Raw genomic sequence first — 24866 nt, forward strand, 5'->3', positions numbered from 1 at the left:
AATTACTTTCTTCTTCTATATGATGACTATTTTAAATCCTGGCTATTCAGCTCTATATATACTATAACAACTTCTTTGTGTGAACAGGTGGTGACATCGCAGAACTAACTTCCCAGAATTTCCCAGTATTGGGAAGCTTATGCTCCCAATACTTCTGTTAGTCTTAAAGGTGCCACAGGACCCTCTGTTGCTTATCACAGAACTAGTTACTGAGTCTTCATCATCCCAATTCTTGAGGTTTTTTTGTCTTCATGTCCAGTCCTTTTCTGAGGAGGAAATGAAGTTAAAAGTCGATATACTGTCCCTGAGATCTCAGAATTAATTTGATTGAAACCTATTGGAATTCCTAAGGATATTTTTTCAATATTTTGGTGTTGACTAGATTAACTCAGCTTGCATTGCTGAGAGAGCAAGGAGAGATCTAGCTTATTCTACCCTAGATATAGAGAGAAGTTCAGGCTGGCCTGCTACTGTGCTTTAAACTCAACAACAGTGTCTTCAGTCAAGCACAGCTGCTATCGCTTTTAGTTAGCCAATCATCAGCATTCAGAGTTGTCTTAGTTCTGATTAAATATTTCTAACTTGCACTGTGAGTGACAGCATTATTTGTTGTACTGGGACAAAGAAGTAATTGCTCTATAGCCTATGAACGAAAAACACCTGAAACTTTTCAAAGATATAGAGCAGCCATAATATTCTTGGTGACTTTAAGGAACATGATTTGTACTTAAGCATGAATATTTGAGGAGGTGTTTGTGGGTAGATTTTTTTTTTTTTTGTCATTGGATTCCTAGGATATCTGTGTCTAGTAATGAAACACTTTTAAAAGGACTAAAAGTATTGAGTGCACTCATTAGAAATTATTAAATTAAATTTATTGTTTGCCCTTTTGCTTCCCAAAGTGCCTGATGTATTAAAGCTAATTTAGCTTTATCTAATTTAAAGATGTTGTGGGTTTCTCTTTTTTTGTTTTTGTTTTTACCCCAGTACAGCAGTAAGCAAATAAACAAAATGTAGGGATATACAGTGTCTGTCAAAATTACATAATTCATCATTTCACCATAAATTAGTATATTTACGTATTACTTATAAAAAGAGACAAATCAAGAACAAGGCAAATGAAATCATCAGCAAAACCAGCAACAACTAAGTTAAAGGTTCTCTTGGCACTTGGTTCCCTAAGAAGCTCTTATTGACACCGATTTATAAATATAAATGGTAAAATTAATATTCTTTATGCTTTTGTTGATTTCAGCACACTGTAAATTTCTGGTTTTGTCCATAGACAAAATATCTGTATCCAGCATTAACTGATAAACATGATGTTGCATTAGTTATAAAATTAGAATGTATGTATTGTACAGTATGCAGTAAACGCCTAGTGGCTGAATCGAGCTAGAGGAGCAGAGAAGAGCTTTGGCTTGATCTTGTGTTCTAAAGTAATTTAGAACGTTCAGTCAGGTTGTGTGATTTACATCCTCAACACCTTCTCCAATTTTTAAAAAATGTTAGTTTGTACAAAGAATATTGATGGTGTGAAAATAGGTTTTTTGTTTTTGTTTTTTTAAGTTCATAAAGGATACCAAGATGATAGACATAGAAATACTTCATAAATAAAAGTACAACTAAAATGAGTAAAAGCTAGATGCTTTATTGCTACAACACCTTTGTAACTGTAAAATCCTGCAACAACTTATTCTTATTGTTTTATTCTTTGTTTAAAGATTCATGTCACTTTCATTGCTCATATGACACTGTTTGGAGCAACAAATTGAATATAGTTATGTGATAGGCAGTAAAAGAGAATTATCTCAGTTGTTAGAATTTATGTAGTAAAGTTTCTTTTGTTTTTGTGCACAGTAGGAACAGAAAATGGACAAGAAGCAATTGAAAGTGGAGCTGTTTTTCTCTTTAAGACGTTTCACATGAAGGAATGCGTTGGTCATGATGAAACAAAGGCAATCAAGCAGATGTTTGGGCCCTTTCCATCATCATCTGCTACTGCCGCCTGTAATGCCACATGCCGGATTGCTTCTTACTTCACTGAAGAACAGCTTACAGCACTTATACGGATTGCTGAAGAACAAAATGGTGATAACAGAGTAATCTTTGGTAAAAATATAGTATTTTCATTTGACATGCATGACCTGGATCACTCTGAAGAACTGCCAATAAATGGTGAGGCTGCTGAACAGAAAACTATAAGCTTAGATTACAAGAAATTTCTGAATAACGATTTGGAAAACTTCCAGAATTGTTATGGCAATAACTCTGATCTCAAGTCATTGGAAAAAGTGGATGATTCTTTTCTGTGGTATGAGGTTGGGAAGTTTCTAAATGAATCACTAAAAGGAACCCCTGGAGAACCAACAACAGATGATCTCTGCTGCACTTTGTATGAGATGCTTGCATCTAGTAAAAGTGGTGACGAGCTTCAGAATGAGGTACAGTAGATATATTAGTAATACTGTAGTAGAATTTATTTAAACGTGACACAGATATCAAACTTTCCTTTTTTTACTCATTATTTCAAGTTTTCCGCCAAAAAAATGATGTCCACTTGACATTAACAGGCTAGAGGCAAGTTTCTTCTTGAAGGTAAAAGGTGACTATTCTGGTAGCTTTTGAGACTTGGCATATTGCTAAAGCTATAGTTACAGCTGTCATGGGGCAATAGCTGAATTGAGTGGTGGTAATGTTTTTGTCTGTGTTAATAAAAATGAAATCACAATATCTTAAATCACTATACACAAGTCTGTATAATGGCTTAAGATATTATAGTACGCTGGGGCAGAAAGAAAGCATTATATAAATGTTTTTTCCGTTTATATACGGAGACAGTTTTCTTTTGAAAAAAGAACAGGAGTACTTGTGGCACCTTAGAGACTAATCAATTTATTTGGGCATAAGCTTTTGTGGACTAAACCCATTTAATCAGATGCATGGAGTGGAAAATACCGTAGGAAGATATATATACAGGGAACATGAAAAGATGGGTGTTCCCATACCAACTCTAACAAGACAAATCAATCAAGGTTGGCTATTATAAGCAGGAGGGAAAAAAAACTTTTGTAGTGATAATCAGGATGGCCCATTTCAAACAGTTGACAAGAAGGTGTGAGTAACAGTAGGGGGAAAATTAGCATGGGGAAATAGTTTTTAGTTTGTGTAATGACCCATCCACTCCCAGTTTTGTTAGGAAGCAACTGTTTTAAATGAGAGATTGTATTTTTATTATCTTTAAAGATCTTGCTTAACTTCCAAATGTTCATTAATTTTAAGGTCTAGTTATACTTTCTAACTACACTTTAAAATAAAAAAATGGTACTTTCAAATGTGGAAAAAAATTACCTTTTAATTCTTTTTCTGCATTTGTGGTCACACTTCCTGTTGCAGACCCTCTTTTGCTGCTGAGGCAGGAGAGAGAGATCTGCTTTCAGGTGGAAGTAGGGGCAGGCAGCTCTGCAGAAAGATTCATTATAAATCTGCTACCTATTTCCGCCTTTAGAAAGTAGTCCAGGAACTGGTGGAAGCTAGTAGAACGAAGGAGTGACTCCTTCAGAAAGACAGGGGACTGCTGTTAGAGTGGCTAGTGGTGATGGGGTCAACAGCAGACATTCTTTGAATGTGAGTAGTGGCTACTAACCTGGAACCAGAGGGAGTGGGACAGGGGACTAGTAATGTGTCAGAAGGAAGATGAGAGTGGAATTGGGTCCTGTAATAGGACAGTGTTGGGTTGGGGAGACATGGACCTGAGGAGGAATCTGCTGAGCAAGAGAGAGCAGACAAATTCAGTTGGTGAAGGTGGCTTACCCATCAGAGAACACTGGTGTGGAGTACAGAGTGAATTTTGAAAAACAAACTACCACCTCTTCCTTCCTTTTTCCAACATAATTCTTCAGTACTTCTTTCAACTGAACCTTTTAACTTTCTTTTAGAAAATCGATATTTCAAACTACTTAAAGATCCCTCTGTAGCTTTTCTGAAAGGGAGTAGAAATACAGAAGTGGTGCTATAGGTAGGAGTGGGTAGTCTGCTGAAAACTGAATCCTGTGGACTCAAGGTGAGTTTGCTACTAAAGACAATATTTATTCTTTTAAAGATAATAATTTTTACATTTAGATAACTGGCTTTGGATACCTATTGTATAAATGAGGGCATGCTCCTGTTTTGTTTGGTATTTAAGTATGGCTATTATGACGACCAGTTGAACATTTTAAAGGCACTAACCATGTATGGGTCAACCAGTGTCTTTATCATGTGACTTTCTTTAATAGTTATTTTTTGCCATATTTTTTTCTGATTTTTGTTTTTTTCAATTCTAAGGACATCCACTAACATGAAGCCCGACCAAGCCAAAATTATATTCAACATAACCAACTATGTAAAAGATGATAGTGTAAATAACCTCTCCCCCAAAACTTGACATATTTTGCAAACAGTTTCACACCTTGGGTAGTTGAGACACAAACAACATTATTAAAGATTGCCCACCTCTTGAGAGAGGGAGGAACTTGCATGTAAAAGAGAAAACTAAGTAATCCTTATCTTCCTCAAGAGCCTGCAATGTTCTTAACAGAAAAAATACAGTATGGGGACCTTGACTTCCACAAGGTTTCTTAGATGGGGAGGAATATTTATTTACATCTAACGGAAAAGGGAGAGAGAAAATGCCCCCCACTACCCAGGGTATTACTTAATTTATCCATGTTTAATGCTTAAGATATTTAAGTAATAGGTTTAAAAATTCACTTAAAACTAGCTCCAGTGAAAGGGGATTGAGAAGAATAGCCATCTTCCATAATAAGTCTTAATGATGATAAAGAAGTCTTTAAATTAAGTATAAAAACCAAAAGCATGCTGCTGATCTGTATGAAAATGCCATCCTCTAACTTATTTTGCAGAAAAAAATGTTTCATTTCTTTTTCAGGAAATGTTCTTTATCATTGTGGTTAAACTTGAATTTTGATTAGGTAAGAAAAAAGTCTGCTCTCCTCCCCCCCCCACTCTCCCCCGCTTCCCTCTCTCCTTCTTGAAGGTTGTTTAGCAGGGAAGAGTATCTTTCTTTAGATTAGCATGTTGGGACTGCCGTCAGGGGAAAAATATGGCATTTCCTTTGGTGGATTGCAAGCAGTAATCTCAAGGAAGCTTTTAAAACGTTTAATCACCTGTCTTAATAATAATTAAGAAATACATTCACTTCGCTCCTTGTTCTCTTCATTCCCTCCCCATTAACTCCCACAAAACCCTTCCCTACTTAATACAAATATTAGGTGGTTGGCATGTCACCTTTTATCACAACAGTCCCATTAGTTCATTGCCCACTGTGTTGTGTTTATGTGGGGCCACTGAAACAGTTTGAAATTCAGCAGCTTTTGCGAAATGCTAGCTTACATTGATGTTATATCCTCCATTAGGGCAGTAATGCTTTGAAATTTATTGCTAGTTTTGGGTTGTGCTTTCATGCAGTTTTTTCATTGGGGTTGTGTTTTGATATTTGCTACTGGCATAATCTTGTGTCTTTATGCGGATGAGTCTCTTTAACTTAATAGTCCTTTTCTAGAACAAAGTGTGCAATAGACTTATAACAAGCATTATTGAGATGGTGTGACAAGTGGCTGTTTCCATGTGCATGCTCTGAGGATGCATTGAGTGGGTTGATATTTGTCTGCTGAAGTCGCTGTGCTCTGTAAAATTCTCTCATTATTTATACACTGGGAAATAAGGAGTATTTGTATGAATAGTCTGGAATCCCCCACCTAAGAACAGGTTAGACAAACCTCTGTCAGGGATGGTCTAAGTATACTTAATCCTGCCTCAGCACACAGGGCTGGACAAGGTGGCCTTTTGAGGTCCCTTCCAGCCCTACATTTCTATAATTCTATGAAATAAAATGGTGCTACTTTCTGGCTAGATTGTAATAAATCCTGTTTTAAGTGTGGTCACTTAACAGTCAGTTACAAATATATCAAATGAAGGGCACGTTCACATATCCGTTTCAACCCATAACAAGGTTTCTCTCAGGTCATAACTGTAAGAAATTTGCTTTGATTAGTTATTGCCTCACTCTTACTCTTTGAATACATGCGGCAGTGATTTTCCACTATGAACAAGTCTAGTCAAATTAGATTATATACATTATATTGCAGATAAATGATTTTAACATATTTCAGATTGTTGATAAGTTTGATAATGACATAACTGGTAGTGACATGTAAGAAGCCAATTACTTGTATATGAGAATAGAGAGCCATTGTTATTGACATGGTATATACAGAGTTTAGCCATGATAGCTGTCAATGATTTTCTCAAGATTTAGTATGTGGTACGTTATTCTTAATATCCCATTCACACACACAGCAGCCACCATAATGGCTCTTTCAAAACAATTAATTAAATAACAGGAGGTGTTTTAACAAACCTGATTTTCTTAGGATAACTGGAGAATGCTTTGCTCCAGTTAGATTTTAAAACAGAAACCTTGCAAAATTACTGCATCTGCTCATGACTTATTGAATGTTGTTCCCATAGAGAGATTCTTTCTCTAATTAATACTTAAAAGTCATAAGTAAAATATTGATGGTTTTTTTTTTTTTTTTTGGTAAATAGTCACTTCTATTGTAACACCATTAACTCTGGGGACCATTACAAAATAATCTTTAAATAAAAAGACAGACAGTACACTTCCTGCAATTGCTTACATGTTAAATACAGGTACAGAGAGAAATTAAGTGAACCCTGGAATTCAGGAGAAAAATGTAAAGAAGTAGCTTATATGAAGGTTCATTGTAAACTTTTATTTAATTCTGTTTTCCACATTATAGCATGAAAAAGGAAACGTCTGAACAACTAAAACTAAGAAGCTTGAGTGTCATTCAGTATGACAGCAGACTATTCAGCATGTCACATGTACACCTCTACCCCGATATAACGCTGTCCTTGGGAGCCAAAAAATCTTACCGCGTTATAGGTGAAACTGTGTTATATTGAACTTGCTTAGCCCCCCCCCCCCCCCCCCCCCCCGAGCACTGCTTTACTGTATTGTATCCGAATTCGTATCATATCAGGTCGCATTATATCGGGGTAGAGGTGTATATCTAGACAAAGTTAAACGTTATATAAAATATGAGTAGGAGGGAATTCAGTGATTATATGAAAGAATATCTATAATACAAAAGTATATTATCACCACTCATTCACAATGTATGATTGTTTGTATCTAGATAAGCACATGAAATTCTTACACTTTTGCCAGTCTACTAATTTTTGATTGTGTGTGTATGTATGTGCATTTATAAAAATATGTAGGTACGTATTTACAAGCACATAGACTAAGAATCCAAAAACTATATTTATCTAATTTGCACCAGGCATATCTGTCATAAATAGACTGATTGGGCCAGTTTTTTAGTATTATACAAAGGAAAAGATAAATTTAAAAAAAATGAAATGTCAGAAGAATGAAAGACTGATAAGAGAAACTTATCCTGATGTTATACCATTAATCAGTAGATAAACAATCCCAAGGTACCTTGGTATATTGCCTTTGAAGTTTATGGTTTTCTAACAAGATCAAAAGAAGGTTAGAGGATATACACAAGACGTGTTTTTGTTCTGTTTTTTAAAAATAACTTTTCAAGATTGCACTACTTTGTTTGTCACAATCCTAAAGAGAACCAGAAGACTGAGGACTGATTTATGAGCTATTTGTTATTAGCAAATGCTTTTTAAAGTAACTTTTTTGTTGTTGTTTTTTTCCTTTCCTTTTAGCCCTAATATTAAGTGTATTTTCTCAAAGAGTGCAGAAGACTTTCATGGAGCAATTTTACCTGGGTCTGGTGTAGGGGGAAATGTGAGCTCCTCTTTGCTCCTCCTTCTTCCCCCAACCTGAGCTCCGCCTCAGCCTACGTTACCCTTGTTCCGCATTCTTCCACACATAAAAAAGTTATTTCGACCCTTGCCTGTCGACAAGGTTCTTGCTAGTTGTTTTTTTTTTTAAATACAGTACTCTGATAAACAAACAGACCCAGGAGTTACCCCAGTTCAAATCAGATAAACCACTGACAACACATTTATAACCAAAATTAATCAACGCTCCCCATTCAATCCCCAATAAAGTCCCACAACACCTCCCCCCATCCCTAGGGGAGCCTTGTAGTATGTTCAAACCTAGACTACTGTGGGCCTGAGGAGGAACTGAATTTCAAAAGCCAATGGTCCTTATGAAGAATGGCCTACTTCCTTTCTCTCTCTATTTCCCCCCCATTTTCTACTGACTGGGGCTTCAGGTAAGATGCTTCTGCTGACAATTACCATGGCAGTATGTCACAGGGGGAGAGGCAGGTCCCAAGTCAGTTAGGGCTTTCGAGGTCAAAACTGCTGTCTCAAAATCAAAATGGAAACCACCAGGCAGCCAGTGTAGGTTGTAGAGCACAGATTTAGAATGGACCTATCTTCCATTAACTTTAATGTGAAGGTTAAGTATGCTCACAAAAAGAAACACAACTTAAGGATCAGGCTGCAGAATTCAACACTAGCTGCATTTTCTGAATAGCTTTAAGTATTAATTATAGGAGCTACTGGTTGCAGCTTGGTAGTTAAAGTTGTATTCTCAAATAGGCATAAAAAGGGGTCTAAATTACCATTTTTTTTTCTTCCTGTAGTTGGTCTTTGTATATGAAATTTCAACTAGTATTAGTTTTTATGCCCTTTGAATTTTCTGTATAGCAACTGGCTTCCTGACAGCCCTCTTGCCACATAGCATGCAGGCACAGCTCAGATGTCTGCCGATATTAGGAGGCTGGGGATGAGAGGGCATGTGGGGGGTGAGTCCCTGGCCCTGGGAGAGTGGAGGAGGAGACCAGGCGAGGATTGCAGGGGCCAGATAGGGAATGGCCTCTGTCATAAACATACAACTAAGGGTGGCTTAAAATCCCTCTTTACCCTGTAAAGGATTAATTCCTCTTTTACCTGTAAAGGGTTAAGAAGCTCAGATAACCTGGTTGGCACCTGACCAAAAGGACCAATAAGGGGAGAAGATACTTTCAAATCTGTGGGAGAAGGTTTTTGTTTGTGTCCTTGTTCTGTTCTCTCGGAGTCAGCAAAGGAACCAGGCAGGGCAAATAGATCTCCCTAAGCCATATCTGGACTAAGCATCTAGTATTGCAGAAATAGTAAGTAATAGCAAAGAAATGCGTTAGATTATCTTTTGTTTTAGCTTGTGAATTTTCCCTGTGCTAAGAGGGAGGTTTATCCTTGTTTTTGTAACTTTAATGTTTTGCCTAGAGGGGAAATCCTCTGTGTTTGGAATCTTTTTGTTACCCTGTAAAGTTATTTTCCATCCTGATTGTATAGAAGTGATTCTTTTATCTTTTTTTAAATAAACTTCTTTTAAGAACCTGATTGTTTTTCAGTGTCCTAAAGACCCAGGGGGATTGATCTGTGCTCAATTTGTAACCATTTGGTTAGGATATTATTCCCAAGTCTCCCCAGGAAAGGGGGGGTAGGGACTTGGGGGGGATATTTTGGGGGAGATAGGGCTCCAAGTGGCCCTCCCTATATGTCTGTTTAAATCACTTGGTGGTGGCAGCATACTGTTCAAAGACAAGGTGGAACTTGTGCCTTGGGAAAGTTTTAACCTAAGCTGGTAAAAATAAGCTTAGGAGGTCTTTCATGCGGGTCCCCACATCTGTACCCTAGAGTTCAGAGTGGGGAAGGAACCCTGACAGCCCCTGATCAAAATTTAATCTTTATGCTCCATTAGAGTGTGTTTCTCGTAACTAGGCTAGTTTCAGTGGAGCAGTGTAGCTCCCATTTAACATTTTTACAATGGAAAACCATTATAAAGCTGGTCTACTCAGGCAGTTAAATTAGGTTTATGGAATAGCCCAGAATAGCTGGAGCATACCAGAGAGTCTTGCCCCATGTGCGGTAGGATCTAATCTTATCTGAAGAATGTGTGTATCTTAACAGTAATTAAATATTACAGATCTGTAACATTTCTATTCTATGGAAGCAGACATACCATAAGTGCCTGACTTAAATAGTAATGTAAAATGGACTAGGTATCATGATCTTTGAAAAGTGCCAAGGATTTAATTGTTTTAATAGTTTAATTGCATGACTGTATACATCCTAGAATTTGGTTTCTGTGATACACAGACCACTCTTTCAAGAGTGGTCTTTATATTTGTGACAACAGTTGTTTGCATTTGGTACTCAGCCACATGACTGGTGAATCCAAAGCAAATACTGTTTGTGATCAAATTGCAAGCTTTTCCATGAGCAAAATTGTGGGTTAAGATATAAAGATTTGTGGTTTGATGTCCCAGTTACAGTACTTCCCTTTTATGGCACTGCAACTCATTTCATTTAGTTCCAGTAGAGCAGTGATTTTCAACCTTTTCTCATTTGCGGACTCCTAAAAAACTTTAAATGAATGTGCAGACCCCTTTGGAAATCTTAGACACAGTCTGTGGAGAGGTCCCCAGGGGTCCATGGACCACAGGTTGAAAACCATTGTTCTATGGTAATGACCACCTTTTGCGGACCTCTTAAACATAGTCCGCGGACTCCAGGTTGAAACTGTTGACTCAATCCTTTGGGCTTTTTGACTAATTACATGTGTTCTTTGGATGTGCGTTGCTATTTAGTTTAAAGTTTGGAATATAAATGCTGAGTTATTTGTGTTTAAAAATATCAAAACAATTGAATGGACCTGCTAAGCACAAGAAACAAAAGGAGACCAGTGAGCAAATTGTGAAGTTGCCAAAAAGTATGTGTGTGGTGTGTGTGTGTGTGTTTTGTTAAAACTCTCACTACATCAGAGACACACTCAGTCTCTTCATCAATCACTGACAAAATATCGGAAAATTGGCAGTGCATATTGAAAATGTTTCAACCCTGGAAGCCCCAAAATATTCAAACTAGATAATGTTCAAGGAGCAAACTCTGTTCAGAATGGAAATATTTAATACCTCTGCACGAACCAGTGATACCTTACTGACTGATTCCAGTGACGTTCAAATTGAGTTGGTTAGAGAAAATTCCGTTGACAAGTAAAAATTTAATGTTGAAATTTTAAGTTCAGAACAGAAATATTTTATTGTAAAACATGGCCCTTGTCAAACTGAGGGACTAGTCCCACAGTACTATAAGACAAATCAATGCTCTTCGGCATCTTATTATGAAACCGTGTTGAAAGCCGGATCCAAACTTAAATTAACCTGGTTGTGTGGCGCACAAAAGTTACTGCAACCCTTTTGGCTTTTTGGGGATTGGGGGGAAAAAAATTCAGATGACATGGTATGGATAAGTGAAAAGAGAGACTGGCAGTATTTTTCTCAAAATATAGCAATACATGAAACAACTGATTCATTTTGGAGCTTGCTTAATATGTGATCAGTGGTATTTGCATAGTATCATTAAAAATCTCAAATTGAAAAGAAGACAGTTACTAGAGCAGAGGTTGGCAAACTGCGGCCCGCAAGCCACATCCGGCCCGTGGGACCCTCCTGCCCTGCCCCTGAGCTCCTGCCCCGGGAGGCTCACCCCCAGCCCCTCCCCCACTGTTCTCTCTCCCCCGGAGCCTCAGCTCGCCCTGCCACCTGCGCAATGCTTTGGGTAGTGGGCTGTGAGCTCCTGGGGCAGCGCAGCTGCAGAGCCGGGGCTGACCCGGTACCCTGTGCTGCGCAGTGGCGTGGCTGGCTCCAGGCAGGCGGCATGGCTGTAGCGCAACCAGCCACTGGTACTCCAGGCAGCACGGTAAGGGGGCAGGGAGCAGGGGGTTGGATAATAGGGCAGGGGAGTTTGGGGTGGTGGTCAGGGGGTGGGGGTGTGGAATAGCGGTTGGGGTGGTCAGAGGGCGGAGAACGGGGGGGTTGAATGGGAGCAGGGGTTCCGGGGAAGCAGTCAGGAAGGAGAGGGGGGATTGGATGGGGCGGCGGGGGGCAGTCAGGGGCAGGGGTTCCGGGGGCAGTCGGGACAGGGAGAAGGGGTGGTTGGATGGGGGGTCCGGGGGGGGCCGTCAGGGGATGAGAAGCAGGGGGAGGTTGGATAGGAGGTGGGGGCTGGGCCATGCCTGGCTGTTTGGGCAGGCACAGCCTCCCCTAACCGGCCCGCCATACAATTTTGGAAACCCGATGTGCCCCTCAGGCCAAAAAGTTTGCCTGCCCCTATACTATATAGGTGCCCCTATACCACCTCAATTGTGGTGTTAACAGCATATTCGCTTGGGCTATGTCTGATCTTGCATTTAGAGGTCATAGAGATTATTGGTGAAGGAAACAGTGGCAATTTTTTTTTCTATTGAACTATTGGCCTAATATAATCCTATTCTCGAAATTATAGGGAAGCCAAAAGAAACAACAGTCAAGTCCAGTAATTGAAAATAATTTCATACAGTTGCTTTCAGGACACATTACAGAAAGTATTGTTAATGACCTTAAGAACGGACTGTTTTGCTTAGTGAAAATGGACATAACCCAGAACTTATCCAAAGTTGACCAACTAAGCCAAGTTTTCTGGTAGGTTACCAAAGAAAAAGAAGAAAAGGCAATCCTGCCAAAAATAAATATTATTTAGTTCTTTAGGATTTCATGAAGTAAGTGGTCAGTCAGGAGCTAATCTTGAAAGCTATAAAAAAAAGGTTATTGAAGACAAAGATATAGAACCATCGAAAGGATGAGGATAGTTGAAAGTAAATGTCCAGTTTATTGATTTCCCCCCTCCCCCAGTTTTAAGTGATATACAAAATCGATCTAGGAAAATGATACAAGTATGAGGAGGTTTAGATTAAAAAAATGAAAACAACTTGAAAAAAAGGTTCAGTAACCTTCATTTAGTGCAAGACATTCTGTATAAAAACAAGTTTGTTTTGTTGATACATCTGCTGCATTAAAATGACAACAAATTAAAGGATATTGCCTCACCTGCCTTGTGTCTTAATATTCTGGCACCAACATGTCTACAACAACACTGCATACAAATTAATTGTCCCTCTGATTCACACAAAATCAAAATCAGCATATGTTCTTTAAGATCAGGAAACCAGTCAGTTAGTAAGGTCACACAGTAAAGAAAATGTGGGGTTGGATTTTAAATCCACTAAAGTACCTAGATTTAACCTTACTTACAACACATCTAATTAATTATAGTATGAAGGAAATAAATAGTCCTCACATTTCAAGTCATCTTAATTAAGTTGTAAAGTGACCTTGTCTTCAGTTTTTTAAATTGGTCCACTAAATTAAGTATGTGTAAATAATGGGCATTCATTATTCAGAGCAGTCATTCATTTAGTTTGCTCCAAGAAACAGTAATCTGGCTTGGACACATTTTTTTAAGAGAAAATAAGTGCAGTCTTAATTTACATGGCCAAATTGTTAATGATATTTAAGAATTTAATTTAGAAGTGTGAATATTCAAAATTATTCTGTATGGCAAGCAAAATTAAGACTAATGTGAGAAGTGCTGTCTGAGTGACACTCTCTAGTTTATGAAATTACAATAAAATACTATTCCACAAGAGATGGTTTTAGAATTTATATTTGCAAGTCAATGGTTAAAACCAATTTTAATGTTTTGACCACTCTGTACACTCTATGCACATTTGCTCTCTGTTTCATATAAAGCAGCACAAATGCAAATATATTGCATGAAGCAGCATTTTCTCTTCAAAATACAATGGGAGCAGTTCAGATCCCCTTCTGGAGGGTTTATTGCTGTAAGCCACTATGGAAGGTGAGGGGGAACCTGGGCCCGCCCACTACTCTAGGTCCCAACCCAGAGACCCTAAGAATAGCAGCTATGTGCTGCTGCGTCCCTTTAATGAAACTGTCTTCAATTCCCTGTGCTACTTCCCCATGGCCTTCATGGATGCTTCACCTTTAGCTCAGAGCAGTCAGGAGCTCTTTTTCACTCCCCATGTCCCTGCCAGCACTGAGCTGTCCCTAGTGCTGCAGGTTCCTTTGGCCAGCCAGGAGTACCACCTGCACTCCTCGGGCAGTTCCTTCCTGAAGCCAGTCTTTGGCTATGCAGCTCCTTTTTATATGGCTCCTCTGGGCCCTGATTGGCTGCTCTCTGCAGCCTCTCTGATTGGCTAGACCTTTGTAGCCTTTCTAGGCTTCTCGGAGGACTTAACTCCACAGCTCCTTTCCTGGGACGGGTGTGGGCCTCTGGGTCTAATCCATCCCATCACATGTTCCCTTACAATATATGCCATCTGTTCTATCTTGCATTTTTCTATGAAGCTGGGAGCTCTTTTCCCAGACTTGAAGAAGAGCTCTGTGTGGCTTGAAAGCCTGTGTCTCTCACCAACAGAAGTTGGTCCAATAAAAGATATCACCTCACCCACCTTGTGTCTCTAATACCCTGGGACTGACATGGCTATAACTATATTGCATACAACTGTGTGGATTCAAAGGTAATATATTTAACTATCCTGCCCTTGCATTTAGGGTCTGATTTTTAGAAGTTGATGAGCACTTCCTGAGAAGTTCTAAGCGTTCTTAATTCTCACTGATTTAAGTGTTCAGTTTAGCACTTCCTTGGCCTTAACTAAGGATTATTGTGGACAGTCTGAATGTTTCATTTGTGTTAAGTCTCTCCTGTGCCATTGCATTATAATATATAAAGTCCTCCTGGGCCATAGTATTACAGTGTTTGCCACCAAAGAATAGCTATAGCTATTAATTTTTTCAACACTAGTACATTCATGGAACATTCTTTTTCAAATGACACTTGTCATGCTTTATCTATGTCCAATGGTGGATTTTTTTGGTAAGAACTTGAGCAAAATCCTTTTAGCTGCTTTTGAATTAGGCAAGGACGGGGGTAAAAATATTTCCCCTATGTTTTAATATATTTTTTAAAAAAATCTAGCCATACTTTTTCTGATAGGATTACTTTAGGAAGACTGATGCCTTAAATTCAGTACAATTTTTGTCAAAATTACTATTAAATAAAGTGGCTCAGACTATTTGATCTATTAAAAATTTACTATGATTTTTATTCTGTTTGTAATTTTACTTCGGTCTTTCTTGTTTTTGGAGGTTTGATTTAGGTTACCTGTTTTCTTTAAAAATTCATTCTTAGTGAACTTCTTTCTTTGTGCTGATATGGAAGCCTAATATGCGTTTAGTTTTCCATCTGAACAATGTTGAACATGCTTAGTTCTCAAGTTCCCTGCAAGTTTCTTTCAGAATCAGACTGTCTCTCCTTCCACCTAAGCTGAGACACATTTCTGTTCATTAGCTCTCAGGGCCATGAAGCTCTTCTTTTAAAGAGAGTTGAATTTCTGACAATCATCTATTGTATTAATATTTTACAGATCCAAGCAAAGGGAAGAAACCGCATTTAAACTGTGTGTGTTATCTAAGTGGTCAGGTTGTCTGTCTCTGAAGTATGTAATGTTCAGGGTCTGTCATGTTACAAAGGGATCCAAGTCTGTTCCACGACGGGAACACATTCTGAACAGAATAGATCTTCAAAGCTACCTTATGGTTTTGCCTGTTCACTGCGCTGCTGGGCTTTATAAAGCAGAATTTTATACTTGCAATGCTTCTTGTTGCTTCTAGTCTCTCTTCTTGAATGTAATTTCCCATAATTTATAGAGAAACGTTGTAGTTATGTTCCTGAAAAATGCGACTTTAAGTGAAACGATGTTAAACAAATCCAATTTCCCCATAAGAATTAATGTAAATGGGGGTTCCAGGGCAGCTTCCCCTACTCTGCAAGCACCAGGGGCGGGGGGCTCAACCCTCAGCCCGCCCACTCCACCTCTTCCCCCAAACCCCTACCCTAGACCCGCCTCTTCTCCCTCCCCCCACCTCCTCCCCCTTTACTTCGCACGCTGCATCCTGGCTCCTCTCCCCTCCCTTCTAAACGCTGCAAGCCAGCTGATTGCTGTGTTCGGGAGGCGGGGGAGGCATGCCGAGTCCTTACTCCTCCCCCCTCCCTCCTGTCTGGGGCAATCAGCTGGCTTGCGGCGTTTAGGAGGGAGAGGGGAGGAGCGAGGACTTGACACAGGCTCCACCTACCTCCCCCCCCACCTCCTGCCCGGGGCAATCAGTCAGCTTGCGACATTTGGGAGGGAGGGGGAGCCTGCGTGCCGAGTCCTCGCTCCTCCCTCTTCCCCTCTCCCTCCTGCCTCCAAAACACTGCAAGCCAGCTGATTGCTGGGGGCAGGAGAAGGGGGAAGGTGCTGATCCGCAGGTGGGAGGCACTGGGGGGGCAGGCATCGGAGGCTGCCAGCTGTGGAGAAAGCAGGCAGCCAAACAACGTAAGAGTGGAGCATTGCACAACTTTAAATGAGTATGTTCCCTAATTGATCAGCAACGTAACAACGTTAAGTGGGACAACGTTAAGTGGGACAACGTTAAGTGGGACAACGTTAAGTGAGGAGTTACTGTAGTTAAATGATGAATACTCTGTTTCTGATATCCTGCTTCTAAATTTTGTATCTATTTAGGGAAGTCTTTGCTAGAGTTTGTACTTGATGGATAAGATACACTTTGCAGTTATGTGAGAATCGTTTAGTTTTCTAACTAGATGTGTCTCAGCTTCCAGCTTGTAAATCTGTTTGGGTACTCCAAATGCTATTTGTCTCTGAGACTTTTTCATAATATGGACCTTATAGAGAGACTGTCTTGCAGATTCTCTCTCTCCCATTGATGAATGTGAGGAAAAGCAGACTGTGCATTTGTGACCTTGTGGCAAAAATAGCAACTGCTAATGTGGCAAATTAATGTTGGAAAAATATTTAATGTCTTTTCAGATATCTTCTCATGTGATTTAGCAGACAGAAACAAGGAAGACTATAGAACCATATGATCAACTAGCTTTCTGCAAATCACAAGTGATTACAGACCATGCTTTGGAACCATTGTGCTATAAGATTAGTACAGGGGGAGCTAACCTGAACTTTGAGAAAAACATGGGTGGTGCTAAGAATAAATAAAAATCTGCAATATAATTGGTGTCATGCTGACTGAAGTGTTACTTAAGCAAAGGCTCACCTAAGTTATAACTGGCCTTTTCCATAGGAGAAATATCACATGCAGAAATGTTTGTTTTTTTCTTTTATTCTAAACAAAACGGCATGTAAGACACCAGCACTTCACTGCTTTGTTGGATATTTAGTTTGAATTTTGAAGATATTGAGGATTTAAGAATATGGTATTTTGTAATGTTTTATTTTTGATAGATTGTATTAGTGCAATCTGTTCCACTAGTACTGGATGCTGGCAGTAATATAATGGACAAAATAAATTTCCCAAACCAGAGTTGTGGAAAATAGCATGTGCTGTCATTTACACTAGCCAGAAAATCAGTTTTACTCATCACTAACCAGATGCATCTGAGTCCCTCACACCTTCATCCTCTCAGCTGGCATGCTGCTCTCTAGCTGAATCCAGGGCTTAGTTTCTCAGTATAAGCTGCTGCTCTTCTTTCCATAGTGGAATCCACATCCAAAATGCCGAGATGCTTTCCAGCTGCTGCTTTTCCCCCTGTTTGAAACAGAACCAAAGGTGCCCTCAGAGGTCCGTGTTCACAGCTGCTTTCCTCCCTGTCCTGCGTAAAGCTTCTCATCCATTCTAATCAATCAAGCCATTAAGTGAAAGAAATGTCAGGTTAAAATTGGCCCCAAAATTAGGCTTTGTAAGTCCTAGATTTTTATCATAGTGTCATAGAAACGTAGAACTGGAAGGGACCTTGATAGGTCATCTAGTCAATGCACTAGCACTCAACGCAGGACTAAGTAATAACTAGATCATTCCTGATAAGTGTTTGTCTAACCTGCTCTTAAAAACCTCGAATGACGGAGATTCCACCAACCTCCCTAGGCAACTTATTTCAGGGCTTAACTACCCTGACAGTTAGAAAGTTTTTCCTAATGTCCAACCTAAACCTCCCTTGCTGCATTTTAAGCCCACATCATCTGCTTCCTCCTTCCACAAGGCTTGTTATCCTGTCAAAGAAAACAATTAGGTTGGTTTGATGCTATTTGTTCTTGACAAATCCATGATGACTGCTACTTATCACCTTATTATCATGTAGGTCTTGCAAATGGATTATTTGCTCCATTAGGTTTCCAGGTACAGAAATTAAGCTGACTGGTCTGTAAATATCCAGGTTGTCGTTATTCCCCATTTTATAGACTGGCACTGTATTTGCCCTCTTCCAGTGGTCTGGAATCTCTCCTGTCTTCCATGGGTTTTCAAAGATAATTGTTAATGGCTCAGATATCTCCCCAGTTAGCTCCCTGAGTATTCTAGGATATATTTCATCAGGCCCTGGCAACTTGAAGACACATAACTTGTCCAAGTAATTTTTAACTTGTTCTTTCCCTCTTTAAGCTTCAGATCCTACCTCATTTTCACTGGCGGTCGCTATGTTAGACATCCAATCATTACTAACCTTTCTGGTGACAACTGAAACAAAGTCATTTAGCACATCTGCCATTTCCACATTTTCTGTTGTCTCTTCCTCCCTCATTGAGTAATGGACCTACCCTGTCCTTGGTCTTCCTCTTGCTTCTAATATATTTGTAGAATGTATTCTTATTACTCTTTGTTTTTGGCTAATTTAATTTCATTTTGTGCCTTGACTTTTCTAATTTTGTTCCTACATACTTTTGGTGTTTTATATTCATCCTTTTTAATTTGCCTTAGTTTCCACCTTTTATAGGACTTTTTGAGTCTCAGATCACTGAAGGTCTCCTGGTTAAACCAGTTTGTCTAACCTGTTCTTAAAAACTTTCAGTGAGAGAGATTCCACAACCTCTCTCTAGGTAATTTGTTCCAGTGTTTAATTACCTTTGCAGTTAGAATCTTTTCCTAATGTCTAAGCTAAATTCCCCTTGCTGCATTTTAAGAACATTACTTCCTGTCCTGTCTTCAGTGGTTAAGGACAACAATATGTTTTTCAGAATTTGAGGCCAATAAACACTGTTTCCATAATTTTTTGAAAAAGATGATAAAGTTTTTTTAGAAATAAAACCATCTGAAACTTTAAAGCATAGTGTTAATGCATGAGAATTAGAAAATTGACTAGAAAACATAAACCGTGGTAAAACTGACAAATCTTATTGCCCAGAGAAAGAGAAATTCAAAAAAGTAATCTGAATACCAAGCAAAAATTAAGTTGGATTTTAAAATTAAGTTTTAATCATTCAAGATAGCATTAGTACAATAGTTAAAGACTTCTTGAATGAAATCCTGGCCCCGTTGATATCAATGGGAGTTTTGCCAGTGATTTCAATGGGGCCTGGTTTTTCATCCCTTTATGTATAAAATAAAATGAGTAAATTGACAGTGACCATGTAGCTCGTTCAGCAAATAAGGATTAGCTGTCCAGTTGGATGAACTCAAACGCTGAAGATCCAGCCAAATAACTAACACTAATACAAGATCTATGTGCAAGGTGACTCTTATAAAATAGTTTTTAAAGAAATTTACATTATTCTTATATTTTACAATGTTAATAAAGTAGTCTTTAAATAGCTGATGTAAACAGCTCTGGTAACAGATGCATTAAATATTTAACAGACAAATTAAACGTTAGTGTGGGCTAGTGCAGGGGAATCATGTTTTGGCTATTTTCCTAACTTTATTTTTGTTTTCTTGGTAAAAACTATGAATGCTTTAAAAGCTTACTCCAGGTGGGAAGGTTTTGTTCCTGCCCTGAGTTAACAGGTACTAATATTCAGTACCACAATTATTGATCTAATGAGAGTAAGGGGATTATGAAGCAACGTTCTGATTTGCATGAAGCTAAGCTCAGTGCAAAAAAGAAAATGATTCTTATTTGATTCAAAACTTACTGACAGGTATTATGTAGATGTAGGCCTCTACATTTATTTTTAATATTATCTTAATACAGTGCCATAGGTGTGTATGCTGTTTTACAGAACAAATAAGACCAATCCCTATCTCAACAATTTTATTTTATTATCTGGATATAACACAGTGACAAACTGTACTTTTGTATTCACCCTTTGCACACTATTGTAATAAGCTTTGTAAAAAGTATGCCATGTGAGGTATCATTTGAAAATTCATAATTTTCTCATCAGTATTGTCCTGATAAAATGTATGTGGCACTATTGTAATAGAAGTTATAAGATTCCACTGTATGGTGTAATTAATACCTATTCCAAACTGAGGTTGGCAAACAGATCTTTCTCAAACAAAGGAATGTATGTTCTACTTAATTTGCATTTAAACAGTAAACAGATTCATTAAGCAGGAAGGGAAACAAAGGAAGCTCAAATAGGTGAGGGGAAAAGCAGCAAGAAACATCTTTTCCCATAGACTTTTTGTCTCCTGGTACCCAGCTGGGAATATTTTTCAAGAGGAGGACTGACACTATAAAAAGGAGGGACAAACACCCAAAGGAAGCCCTCTTTCTGCCTGCCTATCACATTCATGGCATCTGAAGTGACAAAGGGAGCATTTATTGGATTCTAGGAGAAGAGGTCCTGACCTAAGCAGTCAGACAGCTAAAAACATGTGGTGAGAAAACTTCGCCTTGATTTTAACAAAATTTAAATTAGGCTATGTCTACACTTGCCAGTTTTTGCGCAAAAAACACGCTAGCATCTTCACTGGAAATCCACATTTTGTGCTGAAACTGCTGAGTTTCAGCGCAAATATAAAACCATCGTAACGAGAGTCTTTTTGCGCTGATGCGCCAGGGAAGACTCTTGATTGTTTTTACCTGTCTGATTGCCCTCCAGAGCTGTCCCACAATTCAGAACAGGAGTGGCTGCTCTTTGAAACTCAGCAGTCCTGCCTGCAAGTATGTGCCCCACCCCTTTAGCTCTGTTCTGACAGCCGGTGCTTTGGGACACAAAACAAATAATTGTTGTGGAATGCTGCTGCTGCTGCCTCCCACAATGCGATAGAATGTGCTGAGCAGAGTCAGGGAGGGAGGCGGGGGCTGAGGTCAGGGTCTCCCTCTCCCCTGTCTCAGGATTGGTGGCTGACACACACACACCCACCCACCCACCCCGCCACAATAATGATTTGCTTTGTGTCCCGGAGCAGGGCATAGTGGGATAGCTATCACAGTGTGCTCCTCTCATCTGCGATGCAAGTGCTGCATATGTAAACACGCTCTGATGTCTGTGGAAAATAATGTGAACACAAACCAGTGCTTTTCTTTTAGTGCTTTTCTATCACCGACAAAATTGTCAGTGAAAAAGCTCTGCAAGTGTAGACATAGCCTTAGGCACTAGTTTTGTTTTATCTGTATTTTTCTTGTAACCATTTTTGACCCTGCTTGCATTCACTCAAAATATCTCTCTTTATAGTTAATAAACTTGTTTTATTGTTTTATCTAATCAGTGTATTTAAATTGAAGTGTTTGGGAAATGCCATTCTGGGTGGCAAGTTGTGTGCATATTATTTCCATTAAAGAAATAACGGAGTTCATATAAACTTGTATTGTCAAGAAGAGGGCTACACAGTGCAGGACATACATTTCTGGGGGGAAATTTAAGACTGGGAGTGTGTTGTGGTCACCCTGCAATATAATCAAGGCTGGTGAGAGCCAGACTGTAACGAAGGCTGGCATGTTGCAGTTGTGCACATACACTAAGGATGTGGCTTGCATGCTGGAAAGCTGTTTGTGAGCAGCCCAGGTGGGAACTCCTTCAGCAAGGCATCATAAGACACCAAGATTTCAGGGCAAGGGTGGCACATCTGCTCATTAGTCTAGATTGTACCTGGAAATGTCAGAAATACATATTTAATGAGAGAGGAAAATAAGCTTGTAGATGGTTATTGGGATTAGCTATGTGGAACCTCAAAGTAAGAATGGTAAAAAGAATATGAGATGATACACTTGTGTTGCACAAATGTCCTATTTACTTTTTTCTTCTTAATATTAAAAGACTTTTTAAAAAATAAGAATTGCAAGGTATCTGAGTCAAGTGGTATTCCTGTAGGGATTTAAAAGTTGAGTTTGAGATAAAAGAAAGCTCACTGACTCTCCTGCTATCTTCTAAGGGTGCATCTTAAGAAGCTGCAGCACATAAACATGCTATCTCGTATGCTAACACATAACCATTTTCAAAATGAAGACATAATATTCTGGGATGCTAGACAAAATGGTGTACTTCAAAGGTTGACAAAATGTTGCTGAAAGCACTTAAAAATGGACATGTACACAGACATGCAGATACCTTTTTCTTAAAAATACAGCAACTTCATCTAGGCTGGAAGCAATCCAAAGTCAAATCAACTCTGTTTATATCAACATATCCATCTGTAAATAGTGGCATAAAGTGGTGATGAGTAATTAGATTATTAAAAGCATATGCCAATGAATACTTTTAGCAGTGATTATACTTACAAAATTACATTGGTGTTCCATCAGATGTGAAGAACCTTTTGGTTCTGGCTGTCTAGTATAGGCAAGCCATTAACAAAAGGAATATATTAATTCCACCTTAGCCATTCATAATGGTAGAGTGAGTTTTAAAAATTGCTAAAAGGTTTGCTAGGGTTTTGCCGTATAGGGAATAGAATGTGATGGGGATAGAATGTGAAATGAAGGGCAGAAAAACTGATATAATTCATCAAAGTGCTAGTCTGTCCAGATGTAGAGTATCTGTAGTACAAAGTAATAAGCAATGTGCAGCATACTTAGTGTGGGAGTGACACACCAACAGAATACAACTTTGAAAAAAAGGCACCCTAATAGAGGGAAAACAGCAATACAGTGTAATACAAACTGTTGTAAATATTGGCCATTTTTGTTAGCCAAGAAAACATTGTGAACATCTTTCAGATTCTAGGCCAGGATTTTCCAATTATATCATAGCCTTGCAATAACTGAGTTTTTAATTACTAAAGTTAATGGTAATATGTGAAAACTTCACTTCCCAGAACCCTAATAAAATTGCTCTGAAAGATCTTTATTATGTGGAAATGTGCTTGTTATGACCCTAGACAAGTGGCCTTCAGACTTGAAGAGCTGGAAAGCTTATTGCATTGCAGTGTTAACATTGATTGTAAACATGCCTGAGAAGCATTATAGTCATACAACATCATTATGAACATATTGCAATACAATTTCAGAACGATGTTATACTTGTCTAATGGCTATTCTCAGACATGTGGACTCACAGAGCTTGAACGAGAGATTGGGAATCATAGGTTGAGTCTCACTACCAGAGACATTCAAGTCAAACTATTTTTATACACTGTATAATTGAAGAGGCTTCCAGTGTTCTCTAGAAGTGGAAATTGGAACATTTTGTGTTAGTATGGTTTCTGCATCTCTGTGCAATATATATTAATATAGTTTTCTTTTGAGACATTCTGGTTCTGGCTGCAGGCAACGAGATTTGCCATTGGGCCGTTTAATTTGACATCTTTCTTCTAGTAGTGTCTAATGCCTGAGGAGTCAGAAAAAAAGATTAAAAACTGCACAGTGCACTTAGTGTTGTATATGGTTTAATTGTGATTGTGGGGGAGAGGAAAGGACAATACATTTCTGGCCCCCTAAAGATAACAAACTTTTTTGCTGCAGCAGAACATTTGATCATGCTTTTAATCTCAGCTTTCAAAGCTACAAATTTTAGTGGACATAAAATTATCCAGCCCTTTATGAAGTCTACATTCAGTATTTGTCTCAATGACCACCTATGTCAGTGAATTCCATGCTTCAGCTCTACACCATGTAAATGTTTCAGTTTAAAAAAAATACATGAAAACGTATTTCTTAATATTTTTAAAAGTTCACTTGTTCTTGTAGCTGAGACATAGTAAGGAGGAGGGATTGCTCATACTCATCATTTCCAAAAATCTTAATTCCTTCTAATGCCTTATTTTCAGGATAAACTATTTTTCTTTGCAATCTCTTATCTTCCAAAAATCCCACCATTACTACTCTCAATCTTCAGAGACCTTTGTGGTGAATAAAATTGGCAAAGAACTCCAGAGACAGTTACATCATTATTCAACATAGTGTCCTCATATTTTCTGTTTTTTTCTATTCTTGTTTTAATGCTCATTTACTTTTTTAAAATTACTTCGGGGCACCGTGTTGACATTCATATTCACACAATTCACAAATCTTTTCTCTTAGAGGATCTTGATAAACGGAGACACTTTAGGTCTTGAGAAATTTAGATTATTTTGCATGTCTTACTGTATTTATTCAAGTTAAATTTTGTCTGCTGTTATGCAACCCTATATATTTGAATTTCATTTGTATTTCTCAAATTCCTGTGTCCTTCACAATTTTGTCAGTTCACAGCCCACTTCCTGTGTTAAATTATTAATCTTCTCACAGCAACCATTTTAAAGCGCTGATTCCCAGTGGAATATTAGGACTTCAAAGTTACCTATTTGCTATACCATAAATGACAGTACTTGGAACATTTCTGTACACAACTGGTACATTTGTGAAGCCGTCTAATGACTATTTACAATTTTAAATATTGTGTCCAGTTTATTGACATCCCTTATTCTTTTCCTTTCATTTTGAGACTATTTCATGTTGCTTAACCTGTTTTTAATTCGTGCCAGACCTTTGCACCTTATCATGGCTATTTTCTTCAACACTCTTATTAGAGACATTTTATAAAAAGCTTTTGAAAATCTAAGTAAACAATACCGACAAGCTTAACGACCATTTTGAAGTATGGGTCTCACTAATTTTCGCTCTAGTATGCGTATTTATATGATCAGACATCTGTAAATAGTAAACCTGTTTTTTTTTAAAAAACCCTTTAATTTAACTTGTTTAATTTTATATAATTTTTTCTCTTTTCCTGCTTCTGTCATCTTATTTGAAGGCATGGGCTGAGTGTGATGTTCTGAAGATGTACGAGGAAGGGCTCATACTAGGCAACT

At 38.5% G+C, this 24866-nt stretch overlaps 1 protein-coding gene across 2 annotated transcripts in view; it reads left to right on the plus strand.

Moving 5' to 3' along the window:
* Positions 1-24866, plus strand: part of ASCC3 (activating signal cointegrator 1 complex subunit 3) — a 480033-nt gene that overhangs the window by 29005 nt on the left and 426162 nt on the right. For both annotated transcript variants that reach the window (XM_034765979.1, XM_034765980.1), the window contains one exon: positions 1861-2444. In XM_034765979.1, coding sequence (XP_034621870.1) covers positions 1861-2444 — 584 coding nt within the window. The remainder of the gene's footprint in view (positions 1-1860; positions 2445-24866) is intronic.

Source organism: Trachemys scripta, chromosome 3 (assembly GCF_013100865.1).
Source record: "Trachemys scripta elegans isolate TJP31775 chromosome 3, CAS_Tse_1.0, whole genome shotgun sequence".
Taxonomy (NCBI): Eukaryota; Metazoa; Chordata; order Testudines; family Emydidae; genus Trachemys; species Trachemys scripta.